Below are 26,413 nucleotides of genomic sequence, written 5' to 3'. Positions count from 1 at the left end.
GCTACCACGAAAGCAACCTTCCATGTCAGAAATTGAATATCGCAAGAGTGCCTGGGTTCGAATGGGGGACCCATTAAGTCTTTTGAGTGCAATATTAAAATTCCATTCAGGAGCTGGTGGAACTCTAGGTGAAATATTGCCTTTCAGCCCTTCCACAAATGCTTTTATGACAGGAACTCTAAACAGAGAGGTATGTTGTTTGTTTTGGAGGTAGGCTGATATGGCTTTTAGATTAATTTTAACAAAGGAATAGGCAAGATTTGCTTTCTGAAAATAAAGCAAATAACACACAATATCCTGTACCGATGCTTTAAGTGGATCTATATTTTTAGGTTGACAGTAGTATACAAACCGTTTCCATTTATTTGCATAGGACTGTCTGGTTGTTGGTTTACGTGCTTGTTTTAGAACGTCCATACATTCCAATGGAAGCTGTAGGTATCCAAATTCTATGGCCTCAGGAGCCAAATCGCAAACTTGAGCACACTGGGATTGGGATGCCTGATTTGACCGCTGTTCTGAGTTAACAGGTCTGGTCTGTTTGGAAGCTTGTGATGTGGTACTACTGGCAGATCTAATAGTGCTGTGTACCAGTGTTGGCGTGCCTATGTGGGAGCTATGACTATCATGGTGAGGGAAGAGTGACACATTTTGTTGACCAGAAATGGAATTAACTGGAGACGGGGAACAGCGTAAGCAAATATCCCTGACCAATTGATCCATAGAGCATTGCCCTTGGACTGAGGGTGTGGGTATCTGGATGTGAAGTTTTGCATTTTGGCTTGTTGCATAATGGTCTATGTTTGGTGTTCCCCACATTTGAAAGTAATATTGAATTATTTGTGGGTGAATCTGCCCAATTGTGTATTTGATGCTACGTCCCGCTTTCAAAGTCCTCTAGCTGGTTGTGTATTGCTAGGATGTATTCCGCTAGCAGGTGAATGTGATTGTGAATTGGCCATTTCCATATTGTCTGAGCTAGATGGGACAATTGGGATAAGTGCCCCCCCCCCTCCCCCGTTTGTTTCAGATAATAAACTGTTGACATGTTGTCTGTTCTTATTAAAAGTATTTTGTGTATGATCTGTGGTTGAAATGCCTTGATGGCTAAGAACACCGCTAATAATTCCAAGTGGTTTATGTGATACGTTTTTTGTATTGAGTCCCATTCCCCTTATATCGTTAGATTGTTGGGATGGGCTCCCCAACCTGTCATTGATGCATCTTTTGTGATTATGGTCTATGGCACAGGGTAATGAAATACCCCCCCCCCCCTTTGTTAAGTTGTTGTGATTCCACCATTGCAGAGATTTGTAAGTTTGGCGGTCTAACAACACTAAATCCTGTAGCCGACCCAGTGCCTGAGACCATTGGTGTGAGAGACACTGTTGGAGTGGTTTCATGTTTAGCCATGCTTTAGATACAATCGCTATGCATGATGCCATGATTGCCAATAGTTTCATGACAAATCTTACTATGTAAGTTTGATTGACCTGGATTTGTGATATGAGGTAGTGAAAGGCTTGTATCCGTTGTGGAAGCGGGTAGGTAAATATTGATTGAATATTCAGAATTGCTCCTCGATAAAGTTGAATTTGTGCTTGCCGAAGATGAGATTACTGGTAATTGATTGTGAACCCTAATGTGTGTAGGGTATCTAATGTGTATGTTGTTGGCATTTTAGAATGGTGCTGGATTTTATTAACCAATCGCCTAGATAAGGGAAGACATGTATGTGCTGTCTTCTGAGGTATGCCACTACTACAGCTAGACATTTTGTAAACACTCTTGGTGCTGTTGTTACTCCAAAGGGTACTACCTTCAATTGGTAGTGCTTGCCTGAATTTACGAACCTTAAATACTTGCGGTGAGCTGGATGTATGGGAATGTGGAAGTAAGCGTCTTTTAGATCTAGCACTGTCACGTAGTCTTGTTTTTGTAGTAGGGGAATGACATCCTGTAGAGTGACCATGTGAAAATGTTTTGACAGGATACATAGATTTAGAGTTCTGAGATCGAGAATGGGTCGGAGAGTACCATCCTTCTTTGGTATAAGGAAGTATAGGGATTATACTCCTGTTCCTTGCTGTGAGATGGGAACTATTTCTATTGGTTCCTTGAGTGATAGAGGTTGTACCTCTTGTTTTAGTAGAGTAGTGTGTTCTGGAGAGTCTGTGAGAATGAGGTGGAATATTTGGTTGAGTTCTAGGCAATTACCATTGCGGATAATTGAGAGTACCCATTGATCTGTGGTGATGTTTTGCCAGTGAGAATGGAACTGTTGCAGTCTGCCTCCCACAGGAGACGTATGGGATTGTGGGATGTTTGGGAAGTCATTATTTAGTGGGTGTGGAACTATCCTTTGAGGCTGCAAATTTTCCTCTGGCCCTGAAATGTTGTCCTCTGTAAGAGTCTCTAAATGAACCCCTTGGGTAGTACTGCTGTCCTTGCTTTGGATGGGAGGAAGAGGCCTCTGCAGTCTTGGTTTTCAAACCTCCCCTAAATTGCAGTTTCCGAAAGGAACCCCGAAATGGTGTGGTATAAAGGGCTCCCATGGCTTTTGCAGTGTCAAGAGTCTTTTTTGAGTTTCTCTATGGTTGTGTCAACCTCTGGTCCGAAAAGTTGCTGTTTGTTAAACAGCATATTAAGGACCACCTGTTGTATCTCCGGTTTAAAACTTGAAGACCTCAACCATGCATGTCGACTAATTGGGATGCTGGTATTAATTCCTCTAGCTGCAGTGTCCGCTGCATCTAGAGCAGACCTAATCTGATTATTTGTTATGGCCTGACACTCTTCTACAATTTGCTGCACCCGCTTTTGGTGTTCCTTGGGCAGGTATTGCAAGAATTCTTGCATCTCATCCCGCTGTACCCTGTCATATCTTGCTAACAGGGCCTAGGAATTGGCAATACACCATTGGTTTGCTGCTTGTGTTGCCCCCCTTTTCCATGAAGCATCACATTCTCTGCTTGCTTTGTGACGGGGTTGAAGTATCCCCAAAAGAGCGACTATTGGCACGCTTCCTGGCTGCACTGACCACAATAGAATCTAGTAGTAATTGTTGCGTGATGTAAATGGAGTCTGTTTGTGCAGGGTTATATTTTTGTCAATCCTCTGTGTTAGAAACCTAGCTTTAACTGGTTCTTTAAATATTTCTTCTGCATGCATAAGCATACCAGGAAGCATTGGTAAACACTGGTATTTCTTATGAGTTGAGGGTAGTGTATTAAAAAGGAAATCCTCTTCTAAGGGTTTTGCATGCATTTGTACTCCATGGTATGCAGCTGCCCTGGATATTACTTGGTTATAAGCTGTACTATCCATTAGTAGGGTAGAGATCCGAGTCATTAGATGGTATAGGATCCAAATCATACATGTCCCATGGGTCTACAGTGTAACTGGAATCACCCCTTTGATTTTCTTGTGAAGAAGTGTGTGATGGTGAAGGTGGTGGTAAGGTGAGAGGTTGTGGTGGTTAGGTGAGAGGTTGTGGTGAAAAAGAAAGTTGCGGTGAATGTGGTGGAGAAAGCTGAAGAGGTTTTGGCTTTTCCTTCTGCTTGAAAATGTTTGCCTGTGGTGGGGCAGTATCAAGAGTCTACTGAAATGCTAACTTTCTTTGAGTTTGTGGAGGCGGGGAAGAAATAATTTTTCCAGTCTATTTCTGGATTTGGATTTTCCCTGCTTGCGGTCTATAACCTCTAAAATAGGTTCAATGTCCAATTCTTCCATTTGATGTTTAGAGGTATGTTTTGTGCCCATTGACGAATGTTCAGTCAACACTTTGGGCGCCTGCCTCATCAGAGCCGAAAGCCCTGTTTTCTCAGTATAAGATTATGTTTTTGGCTCCGAAGTTGGACCGAGATGTTTCGGGTCCGAAGCAGTTGGCCGAGGTTTCGACTCTGAAGCAGAGAGTACTCTTTTCGGATCCGATGATGTTGGGCATCGGCTCGGATGTTGAGGCTTGTAATTTTCGGCTCAACCCTGACACTGAAACAGCCATGGTAACCTGCTGGAGTGTTTCGGCCTTTTTCGGCACCGAACCCGAAGGTCAGTCGACGATGATTTTTTTCCGGGTGGAACCATGGCTTGACAGCAGTGATGTACCCAAGGCCTTGCCAGATCTGTTAAAAGCTAGTGTTGCGGCAGGTGTACTCACGTACTGCGCCTCTACTATTGGCTGGCTGACGTCATCTGAACCCTGCTCGGGTTCGGAGTCTGGGATAAACTGCTGTTTGTGCCTGCTCCTCTTTGAGGGGGTCGTTGGTATACTGCGTGTGCTTGGACGCCATCTCCAGTCTTCGTGCCCTTCAATCGCGTAATATTTTCTTCAAACGAAAAGACCGACACACCTCACAGCTTTCTTCTCGATGTTCCGGAGAAAGACAGATTACAGACCAAGTGCTGGTGGGTATAAGGTTATTTTGTGTGGCACCGAAGACAGAATCGGAATGAAGTCCAATCCATCGGGCCTGAACAGGCCCAAGGAGGGCACAAGTGCCCTAAAGGGTGTTTTCTTGATTCCAACTGTACTATTGGATCGAGTGCAGAAGAAACCGCGTACAAAACAATACCGACGGTATGAGAAAAGTTTGAGAGAATATAGAGTTTCCGAATCGAAAGTCCTGGAGTGAGAGGGAACACATCCAAACCCGACGGCAGAAAGAAAACAATCTAACAAAGAAGTCGATGCCCATGCGCACTATCGCCGAGAGGAGGAGTCACTCGATCCCACGACTCGAAAAAATACTTCTTCAAAGAAAAACAACTTGTAACACTCCAAGCTCAACACTAGATGGCGAGATATGCACAGTATGTGTATCTGCAGTTACACATGCCATCGAATATATATATATATATATATATATATATATATATATATAGAGAGAGAGAGAGATAGAGAGAGAGAGAGAAAGAGAGGAGATAAATACTTTGAGCCCCAGCTTTTTCCACTGCTTAAGAGGAACCTGTATTCTTAGTAAGCACTCCGATTTCTGACTAGGTTTCCAAACCTGAGTAGACACGTGAGAAATTAAGATGCGGTACAAATCAGAAATAGTACCCCTTGTTTAAGTGAGTTTCAGGAAGAGTTTCAAATTGCGTTTCATCCTGCATGCTGGCTGGGCAGACCTCTGGATCCAGCACCCAGTGGCGAAGCTGGGCATAATTGAGGCATTCATTTTCAGATAGGCGAAGGTCTGCATTACACTGCAGAAACGATTTAGGAAGCGTTGCTCTAAACATATACATCTGGCAGCCACCTTTCTGACACCCTCCAAAAGTGGATCCATCCAGTGCTGGTGTGAAAACATCATTACAGTGTATGGAATGAAGGATATGGTACCATAAAGGAATCCCACACCCTCAAGGTGGCGAATACAGGTATACTCAAATATACATTACAACGTCTGTAATGTTTCACCAACCAAACTAGACCCTCTAATATCCTGTCTCTACTCTGTTCCATTGCAAGCATGGACCATTTCATCACATTCCGTAGCTGGGCAGTGGCACAGTAATGGGGAATGCGTGGCATCGCCATTCCCACAGACTTTCTAGGGTGGGTTACAGGCTACGGCAGAGCCTAGTCTGTACACCTTTTAGAATTTTAATTGTGAGCAGTGTTCTATTTAATGCCCAAGAGCCTCAATGGTCGTAAACATATACTAAATCCTTTGGTTTTCGTTTAGCTGAAAAAGACTGCTAGAAAATGTATTCCACTCCACTAAAATTATTGCCAGACTATTCTTAACATTTGGTTATTTTGTGCCAATATGTCATTGAGAGTTTTCTGGTATCATGGCTTGAGTTTATCAACACCCAACAGAGAGTCTTTAAATTCAATAACATGCAACTTGTTAAGTCACCAACCTATTGCTACTTGGAGCAAAATAGTTAATTTTGATTTAAGGCCAAAATAACTTTCCTGTGAATGTGCACTGAGAGTGAAGATGTGACCTTTATTCTGTTGTACTACTGTCACACCGACAGCCTACGAAACAAGCTAGCCTGTTGTTACTATGCCAAAGACATGCCATGAATCTTGTGGTATTAAGAGCAGAGAATGGAAATACTTGGACAATGGCATGTGGGAGTTGTACTTCAACGGTACAAAAAAGGTATGATTTTTTTTCCAGATATTAGCTCAGTGGGCTTAATTTTTGTGCTCTAAACTACATTGTTGAATTACACCACTGGTGTCCTACCTTTCACTTCATCCCGCTTGTAGTCGCCGTCATTGTCACTATCTGTCGGCCGGTAGTATATGTAGAGACCTTGGATGGGTGTGTTATTGTTGTTTGAATGAATGTACTAAAAGCAAAATAAAACAAATTACAACATCAGCACAATATCCTGTGTTGTTTCAGTGCAATAAAACAGATAATTCCACAGGGTTTTCTAATAATACTATTACATCGGTGTAGGAAGTTGGCTCTGTATGCACTATTTCAATGTAAGGAATAGTATGCACAGAGTCCAAGGGTTCCCCTTAGAGGTAAGATAGTGGCAAAAAGAGATAATACTAATGCTCTATTTTGTGGCAGTGTGGTCGAGCAGTAGGCTTATCCAAGGAGTAGTGTTAAGCATTTGTTGTACATACACACAGGCAATAAATGAGGAACACACACTCAGAGACAAATCCAGCCAATAGGTTTTGTTATAGAAACATATCTTTTCTTAGTTTATTTTAAGAACCACAGGTTCAATTTCTACATGTAATATCTCATTTGAAAGGTATTGCAGGTAAGTACTTTAGGAACTTTGAATAATTACAGTAGCATATATACTTTTTACATAAAACACAATAAGCTGTTTTAAAAGTGGACACAATGCAATGTTCACAGTTCCTGGGGGAGGTAAAGTATTGTTAGGTTTCACAGGTAAGTAAGTCACTTACAGGTTTCAGTTTTTGGTCCAAGGTAGCCCACCGTTGGGGGTTCAGAGCAACCCCAAAGTTACCACACCAGCAGCTCAGGGCCAGTCAGGTGCAGAGGTCAAAGAGGTGCCCAAAACACATAGGCTTCAATGGAGAGAAGGGGGTGCCTTGGTTCCGGTCTGCCAGCAGGTAAGTACCCGTGTCTTCGGAGGGCAGACCAGGGGGGTTTTGTAGGGCACCGGGGGGGGGGGGGACACACACCAGTCAGCACAAAAAGTACACCCTCAGCAGCGCGGGGGTGGCCGGGTGCAGTGTGCAAACACGCGTCGGGTTTACAATGGTTTTCAATGAGAGATCAAGGGATCTCTTCAGCGTTGCAGGCAGGCAAGGGGGAACCTCGGGGTAGCCACCACCTGGGCAAGGGAGAGGGCCTCCTGGGGGTCACTCCTGCACAGGAGTTCCGTTCCTTTCGGTGCTGGGGGCTGCGGGTGCAGGGTCTTTTCCAGCCGTCGGGAAATGGAGTTCAGGCAGTCGCGGTCAGGGGGAGCCTCGGGATTCCCTCTGCAGGCGTCGCTGTGGGGGATCAGGGGGGACAACTTTGGTTACTCACGGTCTCGGAGTCGCCGGAGAGTCCTCCCTGAGGTGTTGGTTCTCCACCAGTCTCGTCGGGGTCGCCGGGTGCAGTGTTGCAAGTCTCACGCTTCTTGCGGGGAGTTGCAGGGGTCTTTAAATCTGCTCCTCTGTAACAAAGTTGCAGTTCTTTTGGAGCAGTGCCGCTGTCCTCGGGAGTTTCTGGTCTTTCTTGAAGCAGGGCAGTCCTCAGAGGATTCAGAGGTCGCTGGTCCCTTGGAAAGCGTCCCTGGAGCAGGTTTCTTTGGAAGGCAGGAGACAGGCCGGTAAGTCTGGGGCCAAAGCAGTTGGTGTCTTCTGGTCTTCCTCTGCAGGGGTTTTTCAGCTCAGCAGTCTTCTTCTTCTTGTAGTTTCAGGAATCTAATTCTTTAGGTTCAGGGAAGCCCTTAAATACTAAATTTAAGGGCGTGTTTAGGTCTGGGGGGTTAGTAGCCAATGGCTACTAGCCCTGAGGGTGGGTACACCCTCTTTGTGCCTCCTCCCAAGGGGAGGGGGCCACATCCCTAATCTTATTGGGGAATCCTCCATCTGCAAGATGGAGGATTTCTAAAAGTTAGAGTCACTTCAGCTCAGGACACCTTAGGGGCTGTCCTGACTGGCCAGTGACTCCTCCTTGTTGTTCTCATTATTTTCTCCGGCCTTGCCGCCAAAAGTGTGGGCTGTGGCCGGAGGGGGCGGGCAACTCCACTAGCTGGAGTGTCCTGCGGTGCTGGAACAAAGGGGTGAGCCTTTGAGGCTCACCACCAGGTGTTACAGCTCCTGCCTGGGGGAGGTGTTAGCATCTCCACCCAGTGCAGGCTTTGTTACTGGCCTCAGAGTGACAAAGGCACTCTCCCCATGGGGCCAGCAACATGTCTCGGTTGTGGCAGGCTGCTGGAACCAGTCAGCCTACACAGATAGTCGGTTAAGGTTTCAGGGGGCACCTCTAAGGTGCCCTCTGGGGTGTATTTTACAATAAAATGTACACTGGCATCAGTGTGCCTTTATTGTGCTGAGAAGTTTGATACCAAACTTCCCAGTTTTCAGTGTAGCCATTATGGTGCTGTGGAGTCCGTGTTTGACAGACTCCCAGACCATATACTCTTATGGCTACCCTGCACTTACAATGTCTAAGGTTTGGCTTAGACACTGTAGGGGCACAGTGCTCATGCACTGGTGCCCTCACGTATCGTATAGTGCACCCTGCCTTAGGGCTGTAAGGCCTACAAGAGGGGTGATGTATCTATACTGCATAGGCAGTGTGAGGTTGGCATGGCACCCTGAGGGGAGTGCCATGTCGACTTACTCGTTTTGTTCTCACCAGCACACACAAGCTGGTAAGCAGTGTGTCTGTGCTGAGTGAGGGGTCCATAGGGTGGCATAAGATATGCTGCAGTCCTTAGAGACCTTCCCTGGAATCAGGGCCCTTGGTACCAGGGGTACCAGTTACAAGGGACAACCTGGATGCCAGGGTGTGCCAATTGTGGAATCAAAAGTACAGGTTAGGGAAAGAACACTGGTGCTGGGGCCTGGTTAGCAGGCCTCAGCACACTTTCAATTCAAAACATAGCATCAGCAAAGGCAAAAAGTCAGGGGGTAACCATGCCAAGGAGGCATTTCCTTACAATCGGACTGACTAGAATACCTTACAGTAAACTCACTGGGAGGAATGTTCTATTAACCTTATCGCCCTTCTGCCTTGGCTGTACAAGTTGTTTCATCCCTTTTTGCGACCACCACCCATGCTCTGTCAACTATTAAGCTGTGGCAGGATTACGTGGAAGGCAGTAAATGAATACGAAAATATGAACTGATGCAAAAAAAACAAAAAAACAATTTGTACTTTTTAGGTAGCCTGAGCACAGGAGGTAAATCATTCACTTACGGTCCACTTCAGCATGATCTCTGTGTCGGACACTGCTTCCGTGTGGTCTATGTGAGGCACTATGAGCAGACGGTTAGTGAAGCGCTTTTCAACAACCTGGTAGGTTCGAGAGGGGGCACTGTGCACGCTTTCCCCGTAGTGATTCATGGCAATAACTCGAAACCGGTATACAGCTCCTGGTGAAAAACAAAGACCTTCAGTTGGTTTAGGAACAAATGGTTGCAATTATCAATGCAATTATCAGTAACTTCTTGACCGCACCCCAAACGCATGGACGGAAACAATCAAGAATAGGAAAGCCTATACAACCCACTTTAAGGCACTGTGGAAGAATGCCACTTATCAGAATTGTCAACAATTATTTATCCCATTGTTATATGCATTAATTCATAGAAAAAATAACGGAGTAAAAGGGTTAGGTTATTACGCTTACCCAGGAGGGCCAGGTCCACACCAGAATTTTAGAATATGCAATATAACTGAGTTTCATTTAGACCCGTTGCATGTAAAGTTATATTACGCAGAAGTGATAAACCTTCATAGAATCCTGGACCTACGTTAATTATTCTATACGCAGAATAACAGAAAACACTAGAATATTTTATCTTTATTCATAAATATAATATATATATATATATTTTTTTTTTAAAGAACCTTGCTCTTTTTATAATGCGATTTCACTTCATCATGCAAAAACAGTCGAACTGCCCACTTCTCTACACACAGGAGTATCCAGACTGGTAAAGGAATTAAGCACACAAATTGGACTATCAGACTCATTTCAGATGGAACACTTTGGATGCAGAGACGACCTGCTGCAAGACTGCAGTAGCCTTTGCCAAGGCACCTGAAGCCAATGTATCCCTAGAGAGGAAGGCACTGCTGCTCAGGAAAACCGATGGATAGTTTAATATGCGTGTGCAAGAACAGATACCTGGCTCCAGGTTGGAAACTTCAACAGACAGCTTGGTAGGGGAGATGTTGTCTGCAGCAATCTGCCAGTTTTTGCCTCGCTTGTATTCCACTTTGAAGGATGTGATAGGGGATCCACCGTTGGCTCTGGGAATCCACGTGACGTACACAGAGGTTTCTGATGCAGTCGAGATAGTGGGTCGATCCGGTGCTTCTGGAACTAAACAAAGAAAACAAATGGCGTCATAAGTAACACAATAAAAGTGAGATGTTAGACAGTGGCCTAGGCGCATCTTTCTAACAAATAAAATAATATTTCACTACACACAAACTACAAAACGTAAATCTCCTTTGTTATGAGAAGTATCAGAAGTTATCAGAAGTCAATCAAACTCTCCGGTCTTGTATTTTTGACTTTCATTCCATCGGTGTCACTCCCTGCCATCTTCCAAAATGTGTTTTCTTTACACTTGAACTTCTGATATGCCCACGGCTTTCCTTCTACATTTATTTATCCAGGTTCTGGAATGATATATCAGTATCCTTCAATGATGCCCCAATCCTGCTCCAATTTGGTCTGAAGATACTACTGAAGAACACTATCTCATGACGCACCAGCAGTCCACATATACTCTCAGCATCCATCTCCCCTGCCAGTCAGTCACTCAAAGCTTCTTTGCCTTTGACCATGCCCAGCACTTCGCCACCTTTTAGCTAGGCTCATGCAATATAAATGCCACATACATACACTCACTATTTAATGTAAGTGCATACTGAAACTATCAATAATTGAATACAAAATAAATTATATCTACAGCCCTCTACAGTCGCGAAAATGCCTTCTGGCTAGTGCAGGGGTACTGCCAACATAACAGCAGCATAAGTATAGCAGAAGGTAAACTAGGATGCAATGTAAAACATTTGCTTAGAAGAAACACCATAGAAGTAGCAGAAAAATACAAAGCAGTCTAAAAGGTGAAAGAATCTATGTGATGGATTGATTAAGAGCATTAATTAGGTGTAAACTACCTTGGTAAAGGTTGTACCACATGGCTGATCTCCGGTAAAGAGTACCAAAACACTACTGCATCTCAACAATATTTAGGAGCCCGGTGAGCTCAAATATTTGAAGCTAACAGGGATTCCTTAAGTTCAACTATTTAAAAATCAAGGCCGTGCCTTCATTATGTACAGTACAGATGTTTGTCCAAAGCTAAAGGTTCTCAGCATTAGGACACACCTATCAGGGAACAATGTGTTTAGAACTGGTTTCTTTCATGTATTTAGTGAGGACTCGTCTTTACTGCCACTAAAAACCAAGCGTTTTGCATGGGCATACTTGCAAGTCTGTTCAAAACATGCAGCACACTGGAGCAATACTTACAGAACTCACTTGACGTTACAGACAGCAATAGGAAACAGAGAGAGTAAAAGAGAAGGAGGGTTAGTAGTCTGAAATCAAACCATATGCTTGGTGAGGCAACCATGTTTTACTTAAACATCAGGCAAACTGCTCAAAAAGGAAGCTTGTTCCTCGAACTAGACGATTTTCTGGGGATAGTAAGACTAGAAAGCCCTTGCAATAATGCACCAAAAAGATTTTACGCATGCAACATTATTTGCAAGCTTTAGAGCCCTACAAAGTCAACAGATGGCACTGAAATTGAAGAACACCACAAACACAATGTATCAACAAGGCAAACATTTGTTTTTGTGTTACATGCTCGTCCCAAAAACACATGTAGAGGAGTGTGCACGTAACATTTAGAAAACATGGAGAATCTAAGCAGTTAACTACATTTACTTGTAATTTTTCCAGATAAGTAACTGTTTCCCTTTTCATGCAAGAAGCATGTAAATAAGCCAAACAATACAATTTTTCCACCAACAGTTTTTGATGTCACAAATGAGCTATTAACAGTTACCGACAGGTTTCAGGTACCTAAAAACTACACAAAACTGCCCATAATACAGCCTTCTATCTTCTTGTGATAATTACACAACAAAGAAAGGAGCTGAATGAACAAGTATCAAGGGAAGTTAAGTGGGCTCAACAAGTAACCTTAATACTAAGATCAAATGTCTATGGCCATCTGCTATCCTGTGAAGAGAAAAGTAGTCACAAGAAATAAAACATACAAATCAAATAAAGAGCTATTTGTAGTTTATTTCGAAGGGTTAGGGGTAAGCAAGGATATTGATCATAAATGACATACTGTGGAGTGAGTCAACTCTTGCCCACAGGGCTTACAGAGTCAAACAAGACTTCGGAGCTGGAATGAATGCAAACATGTAATACACTAGCTTCAAGTGACTTGGAAACTGGTTCAAAAGAAAGGCCTACTGGTCAGGAAACACCTTAAATATGAAAACGTGGATGGGTACAATTAGATTGCACATTGCAGCCATAGCAGAGGAAAAGCTCACTTTAAGGCAGACAGTTACAGGTACAGTGAGACCAGTAAGACTTGACCACAGGTGAAGATATTACAAGAGTCTGCAGCCCTTATGCAGGTTCGCATATATTGGGTCCAAAGCCAGGGCTTACATGGACACGGCTGCTGCGCCCTTGCAAATGGGCGGGAACTATTACCATAATGGTTCTGGCTCTCGTACATACCATGGGAAGGAGTCCAACATTATTGTTTTAAGAGACTTAACACGTTTAACTAATGGTTGGAGAAGTTTATCAGGCAGTGTAGGGTGTCTTTAAAATATATTAAAGTATGTTACAAATTCTCATAGGTTGCTCTTTACGCCAAAATGCTGATGAGGTCAGTCAGGTAAAAAAGTGGCTTATCAATATGAAAAAAGAAAAAACTTTATTAGGAAGGAAGAGGGTGGGGAGTGCTTTGTTGCCACACACCTTAAATTGAGTAAAGGTAGGCTGAAATATTTCGTGGACAGCATCGATTCTGCACCACTCTCATCAATGGATATATCTTATGCTTCAGAAGCAAAACCTTTACGGAAAACTCCCTTCATAGTAATTCTGGTAGCCTTAATCTCAAATTGCTCTTCTCCATGTATCAGTGAGGTAGGCTAGGCTAAAAAACTTGAAACTCAAAGACACTGCAATTTTAAATCCTTTGAAGGATTTTAAAACCTTTGAAGCTGCTGAACTCCCATTCTTATCACCAACAGTCTAGTTAGTGCCACAATTTTTTTTGTTTTTTTATCAGAGGTCATATATATGTTTGAACCTATAATGTGCAAGCAAGTGTTGTAAAAGGAGAATGGGTATGACTAACAATAACTCACTCAACATAAAGGTATTTTTCATTAAGTTGTGTTTCTGCTCTCTCTCTCCCTCCCAAATGATTGGGAAAGATTTCAAAGGGTTGGTTTTGATCGCTCCATTTTACCAGCTAGTCTTGTGGCTCACTAGCGGCATCCAAGTCCTTGCACCCTTGCAGAAGACAAGGGGGACTAATGAAGGGCCCCATTCCGAAATAGACATCAGAATTGTTACATGTCTTTGAGAAACATCAAAGACATCACAATCTCATTCTACGACCCCCCCCCCCCGCCCCCTTGCAGCAAGAGTTTCTGTACCGTCTGCCTGCTGTCTGAATGCCTCGGAGCCACAAAAGCCAAATTAGAGTCCCTTGAAAAAGAGCAATGGTAAAACCGCGACATTTGGGGCCTTGTATTAAATGATTCAACATACCTGGCCTTCTGAGTATGTGAGGGAAAAGAATTTGGACCAGAGCTGGCACTCCTTTACATTTGAATTCCCAAACTAATGAAAACATTAGCAAAAAAGATTTGGGAAGGCAAGAATCGTGTTAGATCCCACTGCTAACCTGCCAGAAACTTTGAGACAAATACTTCACAGAATATGACTCTGTGCTGATAGGCTAAAGGATAGTGTGCGCAGCCACTGGGTCTGTTTTTTAGGCATTTGTGGCCCACAGTAGTACGGTTATCGGGGAGTTCTTCTCATTGCAGTGGGACTAGCCCAACTCGCATGTTGGCAGAGAAGTAGCCAATGGTACAGCAACCTCTCCAGAAGTACATATCTAAAAAAGAAATCCAACAAAAAAATCTAACAACGCAGTAAAAAAGGTGTAGTTCGGTTTTTAATTTGCTAAATCTACATGTTTTTTTCTGAAGGAGTTTCTGGCTTCACTCACTAGTGAAGCAGCTTCTCAGCTAGTTTGGTAGACGAGAGAGCAGAAATATGACAGTGAACAGTAGATAAAACATAGGCAACGCGCCTAGCATGTAGGTGACCACTTAAACACGCACAGTATAGAATTACTATACATACCACCACTGTGCCGAGAAGAATCGGGTAACACCACTCCGAAATTGTTGTTCACGCCCTCCTGGACAACAGGTGGCTTTGACGAAGGAGCCGGAACATTTTTTTCTGCAAATAAATAAAAGGAATAATGTCAAATATCAGATTAAAATCTAATAACAAATGATTTGACATGCAATTAGCCTGTTTTCATTCAGAACGCTTTACTAAACTCATTGGTTCGACAGGGGTTTTGTGCATTCAGTAACTCAGGTTACTTTTGCTCACAAGTTGCACAAAAACAGTCTTTAGCAAAATTAGATATTGAGTGCAACAAAGAACATCCCTTAAACGGTTTCATGGTTTCCTTTTTTCGGTGGGTTAGGGAGGGGCTGGCGGTTTAGTGAACTACTTACCTTTGACAATAGTTACTCAGTTTGATGCCTGAAATAAGTTTAAATGTTTTAATTATCCTGTCACCTAGCCTTAGGGTCCAGAGCAGCCCTGGAGAATGTCGTGGAAAAGGGGGACTTTTGCTAAAGGGGCGTCGGCTTAACACCATTTCCTTGGCACCAAGGCAGATTTTGTCATTTCAGACTCTGCAGACTTAGCCTCCACTCCCCCCTGCCCCCCCACCATGTGTTTTTTCAGGGTTACCTGGGGTGTCTTCTCTCTTGACTTCCGATGCTTGACACTGACGATTCTCAGCTCCACATCCGGGCCTTCTCCCTCTACCCCTTCAGTGACACCGTCGTCACCACTTGAGACTTATTTTTTCCAATGTTGGCGTTTCCTTTTGACCTTGCATGGCGTTGTGCACCTGTCTCAGTTTCTGCCTCGTTTTCAGTGTCTTCGCCTTAAACACAGCACAGACCTCATAGTCCTCACTTCGGTGGTCGAGTGGAAGACAAAGATTACACACCTGGTGCTAGTCTTCTGTGCAAATTTATGATGGAAGTTTAAAGGGAATTGAAAGGATTCTTCTCAATCACCCAGAAGCTGGAGTCCTCTACCAGGCATTTTCTAACCCCTTTCGACGATCCTTCCAAAGTCTGGTTTTCTCTGCGGTACTTTATCCTCTAATCATTGGTGGACTTTTTTCGAAATGCATCAACAAAACTCTGTCCACACTTCACTTTTTTCACAACCTGAGAAGTCATCATCTATGCATCCAGACCCAGCAGTGGAAAAAAAAAAAATCTGAAAATGGTGACCACGATTGAGAGCTTCCAGAGAGGGTGTATGACATCATAGGAGGCTGGATAGGGTACCAAGTGGAACTTTTGTCACCCAGAAAAAAAAAAAAAAAAAAAAAAAAAAAAAAAAAAGGACTACTTACTAATGCAGGGGAAAATGCCAGACCCAACACCACTAGATGGCGGAATAATGCACAGCATGTGAATCCAGAAAAGATCCACGCTGCAAAACCTAGATCAACCATCACACAGGAAAGGCAGGTCTTTATCAAAGGTTCCTTTTGAGGGGTAAAGTTGACTAGAAGTCAATACTCAAAACAGTAGTTTATTCTCCAGGACATGTTTCGCAATATTTACATGTATGGGATACCTGCCAAATAATTAATTTCTACTGTTGAGAACTGCATGTATAGGGCAGGTTTTCTTTCCATCTATTTTTCCAGACCAAGGTACTCTTATTGCATAGTTGGCAAGTGCAGTGAGGACATCTTAATTTAACTGGGAATCTGGTGGTAACATAATAGGCAGACCACGCAAATCAATCTTCTGTATCTACCACTGTCAAGCGGAAATTGATGCTAGAAAAAAAACTTATACAACAATCAGCCATAGAAACAATAGCTATGTGATGAGAACAATACTGAAATAGAATTGGGCACACACTTTGGAAAAGTGTTCACTTGGACTATAAAAAGGTGTAAAACTCTATAGCTGTTTATGGTCAATCAAGTAGTAACAATAGGAACAAGTTGCTGAAAGCCAACAATATTCACTGAGACATTACACAGTAGAAAAAAGTCCCTGCAACTTAATGCCATCTCAACTTCTATTACTACAAGAAAATACATAAAACAATCGATTTTCCAAGATCAGGTGCATATGCACTCTGCATAGAGCTTTAGAAAAGGATCCAAGACAGAGTTACACTTCATAATGTCATATTCCCAGTAACTAAGTTTTACACGTCTCTGGACTGTACTGTGCACTAAAACACCAACTCGTAGCCACTTCAAAGTTCCCTTTAAGACAGGAGCACTCACCTTTGCTGGTACGGAAAGTAAGCATGGCAGGTTGGCCTTCTCCCGCAGCATTTCGTGCTACCATCAAGACTTCATATAAGCTTGAGGGCTCCAGCTCTGAGATTCGTAACTCATTCTCGCTGCCGGGAACACGAACCGTGTACCACCTGCCAACCACGCTGCCACTGTCATCCAGCTTCATAAGTAAAAAATCCAATATAAAGTATGGAGGAAAAAAGAAATTCATAAGTTAATTAAACATGTGCACAACTGACATTCAAAATCCATATGTACAACAAACCATGTCATAATTCAACTGATTTCTGCTTGGTGTTTTTACAGCATCAACACATCGCTATGAGTTATTTTGGATTATTTGTGGAAAAGTTAAGGCATTCCATTCACTCTACTTTAATTACTGACCAGTTGATCAAGGATTTTCAAAGTAAAATATATTTCACACAGAAAAATCATAGAAGAAAATAGTCAAGTAAAATGTTGCCCTGGAAAGATGCACATGCCATTGAAAGGATTGCTAATTTGAACAAGGGTAGGACAAATGTGCAGCATGCTCTTACGAATACCACAAACAACTCTTCAAAAAACTCTTCTTTCTGGAAGCCAGCTAAAGCAGGTGTCTACTTCTCCATAACTATCCTGCATGAAGCCTGGCTAAAATAGGTGACCAATGACCAAAGCCATCATCTTTAATAATTCCTCCTCTAGAATTTAGAATCTGAAAGAGTGTGAAGCATATGCAATGAATGTCATTACTTTCCTGTAACAAAAGCCTATTTAAGCCACACCTCATTTAGTTCCTCAAATTACTATTGCTTGCTTACTGAGCTTTACTTGAGACTAGTAACTTTTAAAATGGACAGCCTGTGCTGCTTGGTGCAGAGGAGAAAGTATACCTTTCTGTTGGTGAATGTAGCCAGTCCTCTGAATAATCCAAGTGACAGGCTTGCAGGTAGCCCCAGGAATTTTAATAAGCCGCTGCAGCCTTTAAACCCTTCAAACTTCACAGTCCTTTTATATTTCGAGGTTTTTCTGGTGTGCTTTGCTGCTATTTCAGTAGGAGTGTTTGAGGATGGCCACATTAGTATATTTATTGGATGGATGTAAACAAAAACAGGAGGAGGTTCTTCAGTTATTGCTATTAGGAAGAAGGTGTTTTGTTTCGGGGTTTGCTCCAATGGCATGTTTGGGACACTTGTATCTGCCAAGCAATTATATACCAAGTGGACGAACTCAGGAAAGCACTTACAATAAACTGTTTTGTTATGTTAGGATTCTTTACCTCCAATCACCCTGGTGCATTTAAAGCATAAACTATACCTGTTAGTGTAATTTCAGCCACTCAATGAACAGACTTATGCACTTGTAACTGTGTACCTTCAAGACAATTCTGGCTTCAGGGGTTTAAAATACTTGAATTAGTCTTCTGACATTTACAGAGCAGTTATAGGAACAGCTAACTGCAGTAGTGTACCTTAACCCGATTACTGCCGGGATCAGTTGGGCAATGTGTGCACATATTACTACTAGAAACATACGTTTCAGTATTTTGCAGAGAACTTCATCTGGTGTATAACTGACATAGCAACACATAATATATCTAGAGTCCCTCACTCATGTCTTGGCTCAAACTGGGAAACAAGACAAGGAACCAGAAAAGGGTTGTCGCTGCTTTGCCACCTGCAGTATTCCAAACTTCAACTCATTCAGGTCTTAATCTAATGTACTGCCGAGATAGTAACACCATTAAGCAACCAATAGCAAAGCCAACAGGCCTCCCCGTGAAACCTAGAGATATTCCAATCTTTATATCCTCTAGACGGCCACCAAGCTTGAATGGTGCTAACCGAGGCCATCTTTGGACGATTTTCCTTTCGTTTAATGAACAAACAGTAGCAAAACAAATTGGTCTCGACTTTTTGACCTATTGGCTTTGACAACGCCTTTTGCCAGACACTGTATAAAATTGTAATAAAAAAATAAAAATAGTAATAATAAATTAAAAAGAACCATGGCGGTCCAGCATGATGGCGTATGCACACACACATAGCATGATTCGGCCATCATTTTCTTTCATTTACTGTTGCAAGATGAGAGATGCTACTTGCAGAAGTAAATAGAAAAAAAATAAACATTTAAAGGAGTCTGAAAACACTTAGCGCAATATAACATCCCAGCAACAAATGACAGCTGCTGAGCCACTGAAGTGAAAAAAGATGTATTTATTTTTATTTTAATATATATGCATAATTCTGTTTTGTAACGGACCACAACGGGAGGGGCGGGAAACAATGGAGAGGCAACTAGATAAGAAATTATTGGCAGGGGAACCAAGAGAAAAGGGACAGGAGATAAACGGATGAGTTTTAGGAGGGTGGTGAGGGTAAAACATGAAAGGAAAAAAAATCCTAAAAATAGAAAAGGCTGTGGTAGGGGAGACGTGAGCAATACAGAACATACATGGAGGTAAGGGGTTATTTTGAAGGGAAAACTGGCCGTGAGGGAGCAAGCACAAAATAATGCTCTCCCATTGGCGCGGACAGAGAAAGAAAAAAGAAGTCCCTTGAAAAGTACGATGTTTAGAAGCTGTGAAGCGGCCACCAAACAACTCGTTTAGCAGTTGCAAAACGTATGGTTGCACAATGTAAGTCGCAGCCAGCGCCAACATCCTAGGAGGTGGTAAACAAGACTGTACCTTCCGGTATTTGACGAAGTAGGCATTAACGGGGAGGCCGCCGTCCCTTCCGGCTTTCCACAGCAGGTGGTACACATCCGGCTTGAGAGTGCGCGGCGGACTGAGGATGATGGGGGCATCGGGCGGGGTGGCGCCATCGCTCGAGTCTTCCGTTGCTGGTATGCCGTCTGCCCAGTTTGTTGGTGTCGCGTTTTGCAATTCTAGGTCATAGTCATAATCTCCTTCATCACTCTGAACAATTTCCATAGCAGTGGCTTCCTCTGCCTTCGTGCTGCTTTCAACAGGAACTGCGGGATTGTTTGGAGAGGGAGAAGAGGGAACGAGGGTGAGAGTTAAACTTTCCAAACATTTACATCCATGTACAATACAGGCAGTTACGGTAGAAATCAACTGCATTAAAGTTATGCATGTTAGCCTCGGCTAATTTATGTACCCAGACCTTGAGTGACTGATCACACTGAGTGATACCAAGAAGAAGCCTTGATTAGGAACTGAGACAGGACAGGTTTTAAACTGTACCTGCTTAGTCATTTCTTCTCACGACCGGTCTCCTTCAATCTAATAAACATGAAAAAGCCACCCTGCACTTAACATAGGAAGCAGAAAGCGCCTCTGCTCCTGCCCTGCTTGCACTATTTGTGCAGAGCGGGCAGGGCCACGACTGTGCCAGGAGAGCTTTTAGCACAAGATGCTCTAACCTTCTGCAGGAAGTCAGAGCTAGGTGACCTCAGAGCACCAGAAGCAATCCAAGGGACGAGGGGGTGAGGAACTACGTATATGGTAATGTTTCCTACATTCGGGACACTTTATGTCTAATGCGGTCCAGTGCAGGTGCAGTGCTCACTTACTCATGCATCCATCCTTGCACGCTACCTAAGGTATTACTAATGTAGTTTCGCTGATTTAACTGCACTAGAAGAGTAAGTTCGAGGTACATTCTTTAATTATCTATGGTTACATAACGAAACTACTTTTTAGAAAATTGTTCAATATGAAGTGCGGTATTATTTACAGAGAAAATTTCAAATAGTGTAGCTGTAGTAATTTTGGTTTTTCCGGTTTGATGCAGTTGTATCTAATACCTGAGTAGTAATTTTTGGGCTGACTTGCATCAAGTAGAGGGCGATAAGCTGTTCAACCAACCTTTTGGAATTAATGTTGGTGGGAAGTTCGCAGAAGCGGAAGTGCTTACTGTTGTGCATTGCACATGCAAAATGGCTGGTAGGAATCTCTGCTACAACAAACTAAGGACTCGCAAGCTGTGGTAATAGGAGTGGTGGAGAAGGTATGACTATCACAAAGAAGGCTGTCAAGAGTTATAGCAGAGTCACTAAGAAAGAACATTACAATACTGAGCGTTCTGGGCAACATTCTAGTGCTGCCACAGCCATCTTTTAGTGGCCACTATTTGTCTTCAATAGGAAACATTCATTCATATAACTCATTCATAATAGAATAGCTCCTAATTGAGTGCCTTCGTACAGAAAAAGAAGTCTTGGAAAATAATCAAATTAGTTCACATAAAATATAATTCAAAGCAAGCTTCCAAAAGAAGATAAACCCTAAAAGGTTCTGGGGAAAGACATGCTCAAAACAACAAACTAGTGCGGATCATACTTTACTGTTATACATTTGGAAACAGATATGGCTGCGACCATAAGTATGAGAGTGGTGGGTGCTTGCCTTTCGTGTTATTGTAATACGCAGTGCCTATTATGGAAGCTATCAGGGATTGGGGGGGAATCTTGCGAGTGAAGGTTATGCTGAAGTGTAGTACAGGCTTCATAGGGTTGTATGACAACCAGGCATGCCTACACAATGTGGTCTTTACTGTGCATGCGTTAGCACGCATGCATTATACAACATTTTTTTTTGTACAACCATGATCGGTAAAGGAATATGCATGGTAAACTCCACCCCACCCCCCCCCCAGCCCCCGTCCTGCCCCTAATAGCCAATATCCCAGCACTGCAATACACCCGCCCCAGCCCTTAGACCTCCCCCACTCCCAAGCCCTAAAAATGACCCCGCCCTGCCCTTAAAACTAATCCGACCCCCCGCCCTCAGCACTACAACCCACCCACCCTGCCCTTAAAACTACCCCTTTACCCAACCTTTCCCCCCCCCGAGGCCTAAACCCCTGCTCCTTGCTAAATACTACCTCAATCCCAGTCCCCCATCTGACCCCCCACCCCTGAAAACTGTCCCTTTCCCTACTGTCTTGAGCACTAAAATCCGGCCCTAGCCCTTAAAAATACCCCGACCCCCTGCCCTGAGCCCGAAAATCCCTCCAAAAAAAAAAAAAACTACCTGCCCTGCACCCAAAAAAGCCTCCCACCCCTATATAAACTACCCCCCCCCCCCAAATACGGCCCCATCCCCACTTACCTCTCCCAATCATTCCTGTTCCTCTGTCTACTATCTGGCCCCTTGCTAAAAATTATCCCGAACCCAGCACCACGCCCTCAGTCCTAAAACTGATCCCCATCCCTGAAAACTGCCCCTTCGCTCTTAAAACTACTTAAACCACCCTGCCCTGCACCTTGGCACCCTACTCGGTCAAAAAAGCTACCTTGACCCCATCCGCCCTGAGCCCTATAACCGCCCCACCCAGCACCAGCCCCACTTACCTCTCCCGATCATTCCTGTTTCTGTACTTCTCCAGCTACTTCCGCACAGCTAGACCGCAGACCGCTCTCTGCCTTAACCATGCATATTTGTGGTTTAGGGATATGTGTGGGTAAGGCAGAGATCCGGAGAGTCGTGGTTCAGGCAGGCGTTGTTACGCTTGCGTTGAAACTGCATGTGTGGCTTAGCCCACGTTATTACGGCTGTTTCCTGCTTGGTAGCTACTACTGATAGTAAGTACAAGGTGTGTGTTGACCGTGGCAGGTTGTGGAGAAGAAGAGCAGTGCAGTTGTGAGGATTTTGCACTGTGATGCAATGGGCAGCACCAGGTTTCTTGCCCACATTTTCTGCTCTAAAACCAGGCTCATTTCTATTAAACAGGCTACACAGAGAAAATAATTTGACTATTAGTTGAATTCGAGGGTGTTTGCTTTAATTTTCAGTAATCCCAATTTGGGAATTCCATCTATGAAAATGAGTGACAATAGATCAGTCGAGGTCGCACAGCTTTTGTTTTCAAGGAAGATGGGCCAATAAGAAGAATGTAAAAACAACTGTATGGTCTGCTTACCAACTGTGATGAAAGCTTCGGACACTGCGAAGCCATGATCATTGGTCGCTTCGCAGGTGTACTTCCCAGAATGCTCTGCCGTAAAAGCGCGAATGTAGAGAGAGCTTGAGCCAGCCCGAGACATTGTGAGATGCACAGGCTCAGAAGCAAGGGGCGCTCCATCCTGAGGCGACTTCTGTGATCTTGTTTTTAGAACGTGGGATGGGTGGCTCGATATCAGTCCATGGTTGTTATACCAGCGGATAACAGGAGGTGGCACACCTCTGGCATTACAGGTCAATGTTACAAAGTCGCCATCAGACACCCTCGCACTCGTTGGAGCAGAAACGATGACTGGTCTGGAGCCTTTGTCTGTTTTAAAATGAAGTAAAAAGGCACATGCAGATGAGCATTATGTGAACTCAAAGTTGTGCTTTCGTGCTAACCCTCTCAATGGCTGACATTTTGGATATTTCACACAATCCATACCTACAAACGTAACCTTTCCATGGCAGGCAAGTGCTGTTCAGGGAGCAGTTACAATTTACCAAGACCAACAGGCTAAAATCCGCTGCACGAAGTAAAAGTAACAGGGCCCTGACTTTATCACTCAAATACTTTTAGTAATTTCACCGACTACGTTTGATTGCTAATGCATCCTCGCCCGTTAATCTTAAATTAAAAAAAAACATACTCTGAACCAGTTTTACAAATGAAGAGAAATTAACTTTTTTAGGTGGATGTAAACAATTTACACAGGCTTTGGGCAGTCCCTCCAAGTGAAGGGAGGTAGTGGTTAAAGTGGGCTGCCCAACTGCGTCATACTGCACGCTGGGGTGAGCGGAAGTAAGACGTGAATGACAATTTAACAGATCAATGGATGAAGCCGCCGACCAAAAGTCCCTTTGTGTACATATATCACAAATGATTTGATTCGGAAAAACAGCGACTTTCAGGACAGCTAACTGCCTTTCAAAGGCCAGACCCAAAATGAAGTCTGTGTTATCCGTTCGGCATATGGGGTGAGTTTTTCATTGAGTTTTACTTTTTTTTTTACACTGTAGTGTTTAAGCTAGAGAAATGCTATTCTCTACGATCTGCAATGACAAGTGAACGCGTACATTTTAGATGTCATAACTAAAAGGTGGAAGCCGGGCGTTGTAAATAGAAGCAGACTAATGAAGCAGGACAAACAGGAGCTGGCTTCTGGAGCCTTTGATGAAGACAATCTACCTGGCTGGATCGTGAGCCTGGCTGTGGACTGAGCATATCCAATCGCATTGTCAGTAATGCACTGATACAGCCCAGAGTCCTCTCTGGTGGCGCTGCTGATCCTCAGTCGGTTTCCGGACATTGAGCGGCGCGGCGACGGGCGGATGCGTACCGCATTGTGAAGCCAGGCGAGGTTAGGGGGAGGAGCTCCGTGAACGTCACACACGAAGCGCGCTGTCTGTCCCAGCGGCAAGCTCTGATCCTTTAACTCCTGAGAAACCACGGCAGGTTCTACATGTGGGAAATAAAACAAACATTACATTAAGCATGTATGTGCATGACCCATCTGCGTTGTTAGCCAACATAATAATGACCCTTTCCAAGACTTCACTAACCTGTATAAAGACTTGCATTGAGCGTGGCTAAATATTCTGGGATAAATTTCACTGCAGAGTAGTGTGCAAACCTTATTTCGTAAATGCCATAAAGCTAGGATGTATATTTTGTGTCCCTTATATACAAATATGAGCATGAAACTGTGTTGTGAAAAAAAGGGGGTTATCGTGCATCGTTTTGCTTCCAGTTACTAAAACACTGACAACCTTCCAATGCCATCTAACTTTTTACGAGTTTTGGGAAGCACGCAACTACCATATCTGGCAGCTTTTGTTGCATCACCACAGAGGACCGTACCCTAGCCGATGAGAGAAAGGAACAATGGCTGGCAGTCACATACGGGAAGCCTGTGGGAATACCTGGCCTGCAATCCCATTCCCTAGCAGCAACAGCAGGAAACCGCTCTGGAGTGGCCAACAGATTAAAATGTAAGAAGGGACATCACGGGCGCATCTTGCAGATGGAAAGCAGAGGTTCCGAAAATAGCAACGCTTGGGAAGGGAAAAAATGGTTTAGCATTAACAGTAATTTTCCATCAAGGGATCCTGCCGTGATCGAAATGAAGCTTAAATCAGTGCTCAACCACACTGGGATGAGAATACTATGAAGCGGGCATATACTTTACCTGATGGTATTATAGAGGATGCCTATGTCTTTTCAGAGTCTTAACGCCAAATCAAAACCAACCTTTTAAGTGACACACTTGCAAAAAGCATAGCCTTGGATACAACTATTGACTCTACTATGATGTCCCGCCCCCATTCTCACTCTTATTGCACACACAAGTCTCCCAGCCTCAAAAAACAGAGAATGTCCTGTCAGATGAGCTGGCAGCAATTGACTGACCTTCTCATTGCATACTTTCCTGCATTAAACGAACATTCAACGTTCCACACCAGAGAGACCAATAACCCATGTTTTCTTATGTAGCTAATCTCTGAACCACCACTCAAAATGAATACTTCAGAGTTTACTTTTCGACCACACCAGGTGAGCTTTCTATGTGTACAAGTTCAGAATACGTTGTGACGGACATCACTAGTGACCGGGGCCAGATGCCCAATGTCAGAAGTGTTGATGCTCCAGGCCTGCAGATTTATCCACTGCTTCTCAGGTCGTTTACTAACCAAAAACTCCCAGCTGCCCGGCAAGCGTCAAAGCGTACATAAAAACTAAATTATCAAATATGTTGACGCATGAAACTGTAATGCACCAATTAGTTTAGTGTTGAGCCCTTCCATTAGCATCGTATTGCAAATGTAGCAGATGACAACATATTTCATATCCTCAACTCCATACTTCAAAGCTGCTATCCACCCACTGTATATCTGTCTTTCAGAGGGCATAGGCTAATTGGAGGATTAAGGAATTTCGTGAGTGTACATATGTGGTAATTAGGATTTAATGTAAGTTTTGATGCTTTTTCATGAAATGATTTAATAAAATGTAAGAACGTCACAAACCACTGAATAGAAATAACTGCTTGTGTTATTGTTTATCCCCACACCTACATGTTTCACGTTGATCAAATTGTAAGCCAGAAGGATTGCTGGCTTAGTGGGAGAGCAGCGCAGGGCTTACTGTTCAGTTAACCCAAAAAGTTAGAGCCCAAGTTTACCAAGATCACAGTCTGCGATACCAGACAGCACACCAAAAAATTAAATAGGCTCTCAAGCATGGAAAAGACTGTCATTCATATTTGATAATCCCAATTAACAAATGAGGCACATAGTAAGCATTGCGATGCCAACTTAACATTTTCATGCCTTAATTCTATAAGAAAATCACTATATTGAACACTAAATTACATCAGAAGCAAAACAGGTTAAAGTGCAAGCACTCCTAAACATACTTAAATAATTTCTTAGCAGAAAATGTTGCAGGCATACTACCGCATCACAACTTTAGCCCCCATAGAGAAGAGACTAACACCGGGTACACCACGCAGTGGCTTCGGACAGTATCGGAGAGTCTGTGAGGCAAGAAGTCCTGTCACTTATGCCCCACTCTTAACCGAATGCTCCCTCAGAGGTACCAGTGCAGCCTCCCAGCAACAGATGAGTCCTGGCAATTTCATGCAGGATGCGCAAGACTTATCTGTCACAAATGATACTGCAGCGCTTTGTTATGGTATTTGCATCTCTCCAGCACATTCTATCTGTAGGAAGTT

General features: G+C 43.4%; 1 protein-coding gene across 6 annotated transcripts in view; it reads right to left on the bottom strand.

Moving 5' to 3' along the window:
- Positions 1-26,413, bottom strand: part of CDON (cell adhesion associated, oncogene regulated) — a 140,043-nt gene that overhangs the window by 31,606 nt on the left and 82,024 nt on the right. For all 6 annotated transcript variants that reach the window (XM_069224415.1, XM_069224417.1, XM_069224418.1 and 3 more), the window contains 8 exons: positions 23,869-24,138; positions 22,657-23,007; positions 19,458-19,744; positions 16,766-16,940; positions 14,557-14,658; positions 10,306-10,503; positions 9,372-9,547; positions 6,207-6,312 (listed from right to left, as the gene is read on the bottom strand). In XM_069224415.1, the coding sequence (XP_069080516.1) occupies positions 6,207-6,312; positions 9,372-9,547; positions 10,306-10,503; positions 14,557-14,658; positions 16,766-16,940; positions 19,458-19,744; positions 22,657-23,007; positions 23,869-24,138 (1,665 nt within the window). The remainder of the gene's footprint in view (positions 1-6,206; positions 6,313-9,371; positions 9,548-10,305; positions 10,504-14,556; positions 14,659-16,765; positions 16,941-19,457; positions 19,745-22,656; positions 23,008-23,868; positions 24,139-26,413) is intronic.

Source organism: Pleurodeles waltl, chromosome 3_1, assembly GCF_031143425.1.
Source record: "Pleurodeles waltl isolate 20211129_DDA chromosome 3_1, aPleWal1.hap1.20221129, whole genome shotgun sequence".
Classification (NCBI taxonomy): Eukaryota; Metazoa; Chordata; class Amphibia; order Caudata; family Salamandridae; genus Pleurodeles; species Pleurodeles waltl.
The sequence above is the reverse complement of the archived record's forward strand: the minus strand, read 5'-3'. Positions and strand labels throughout refer to the sequence as shown.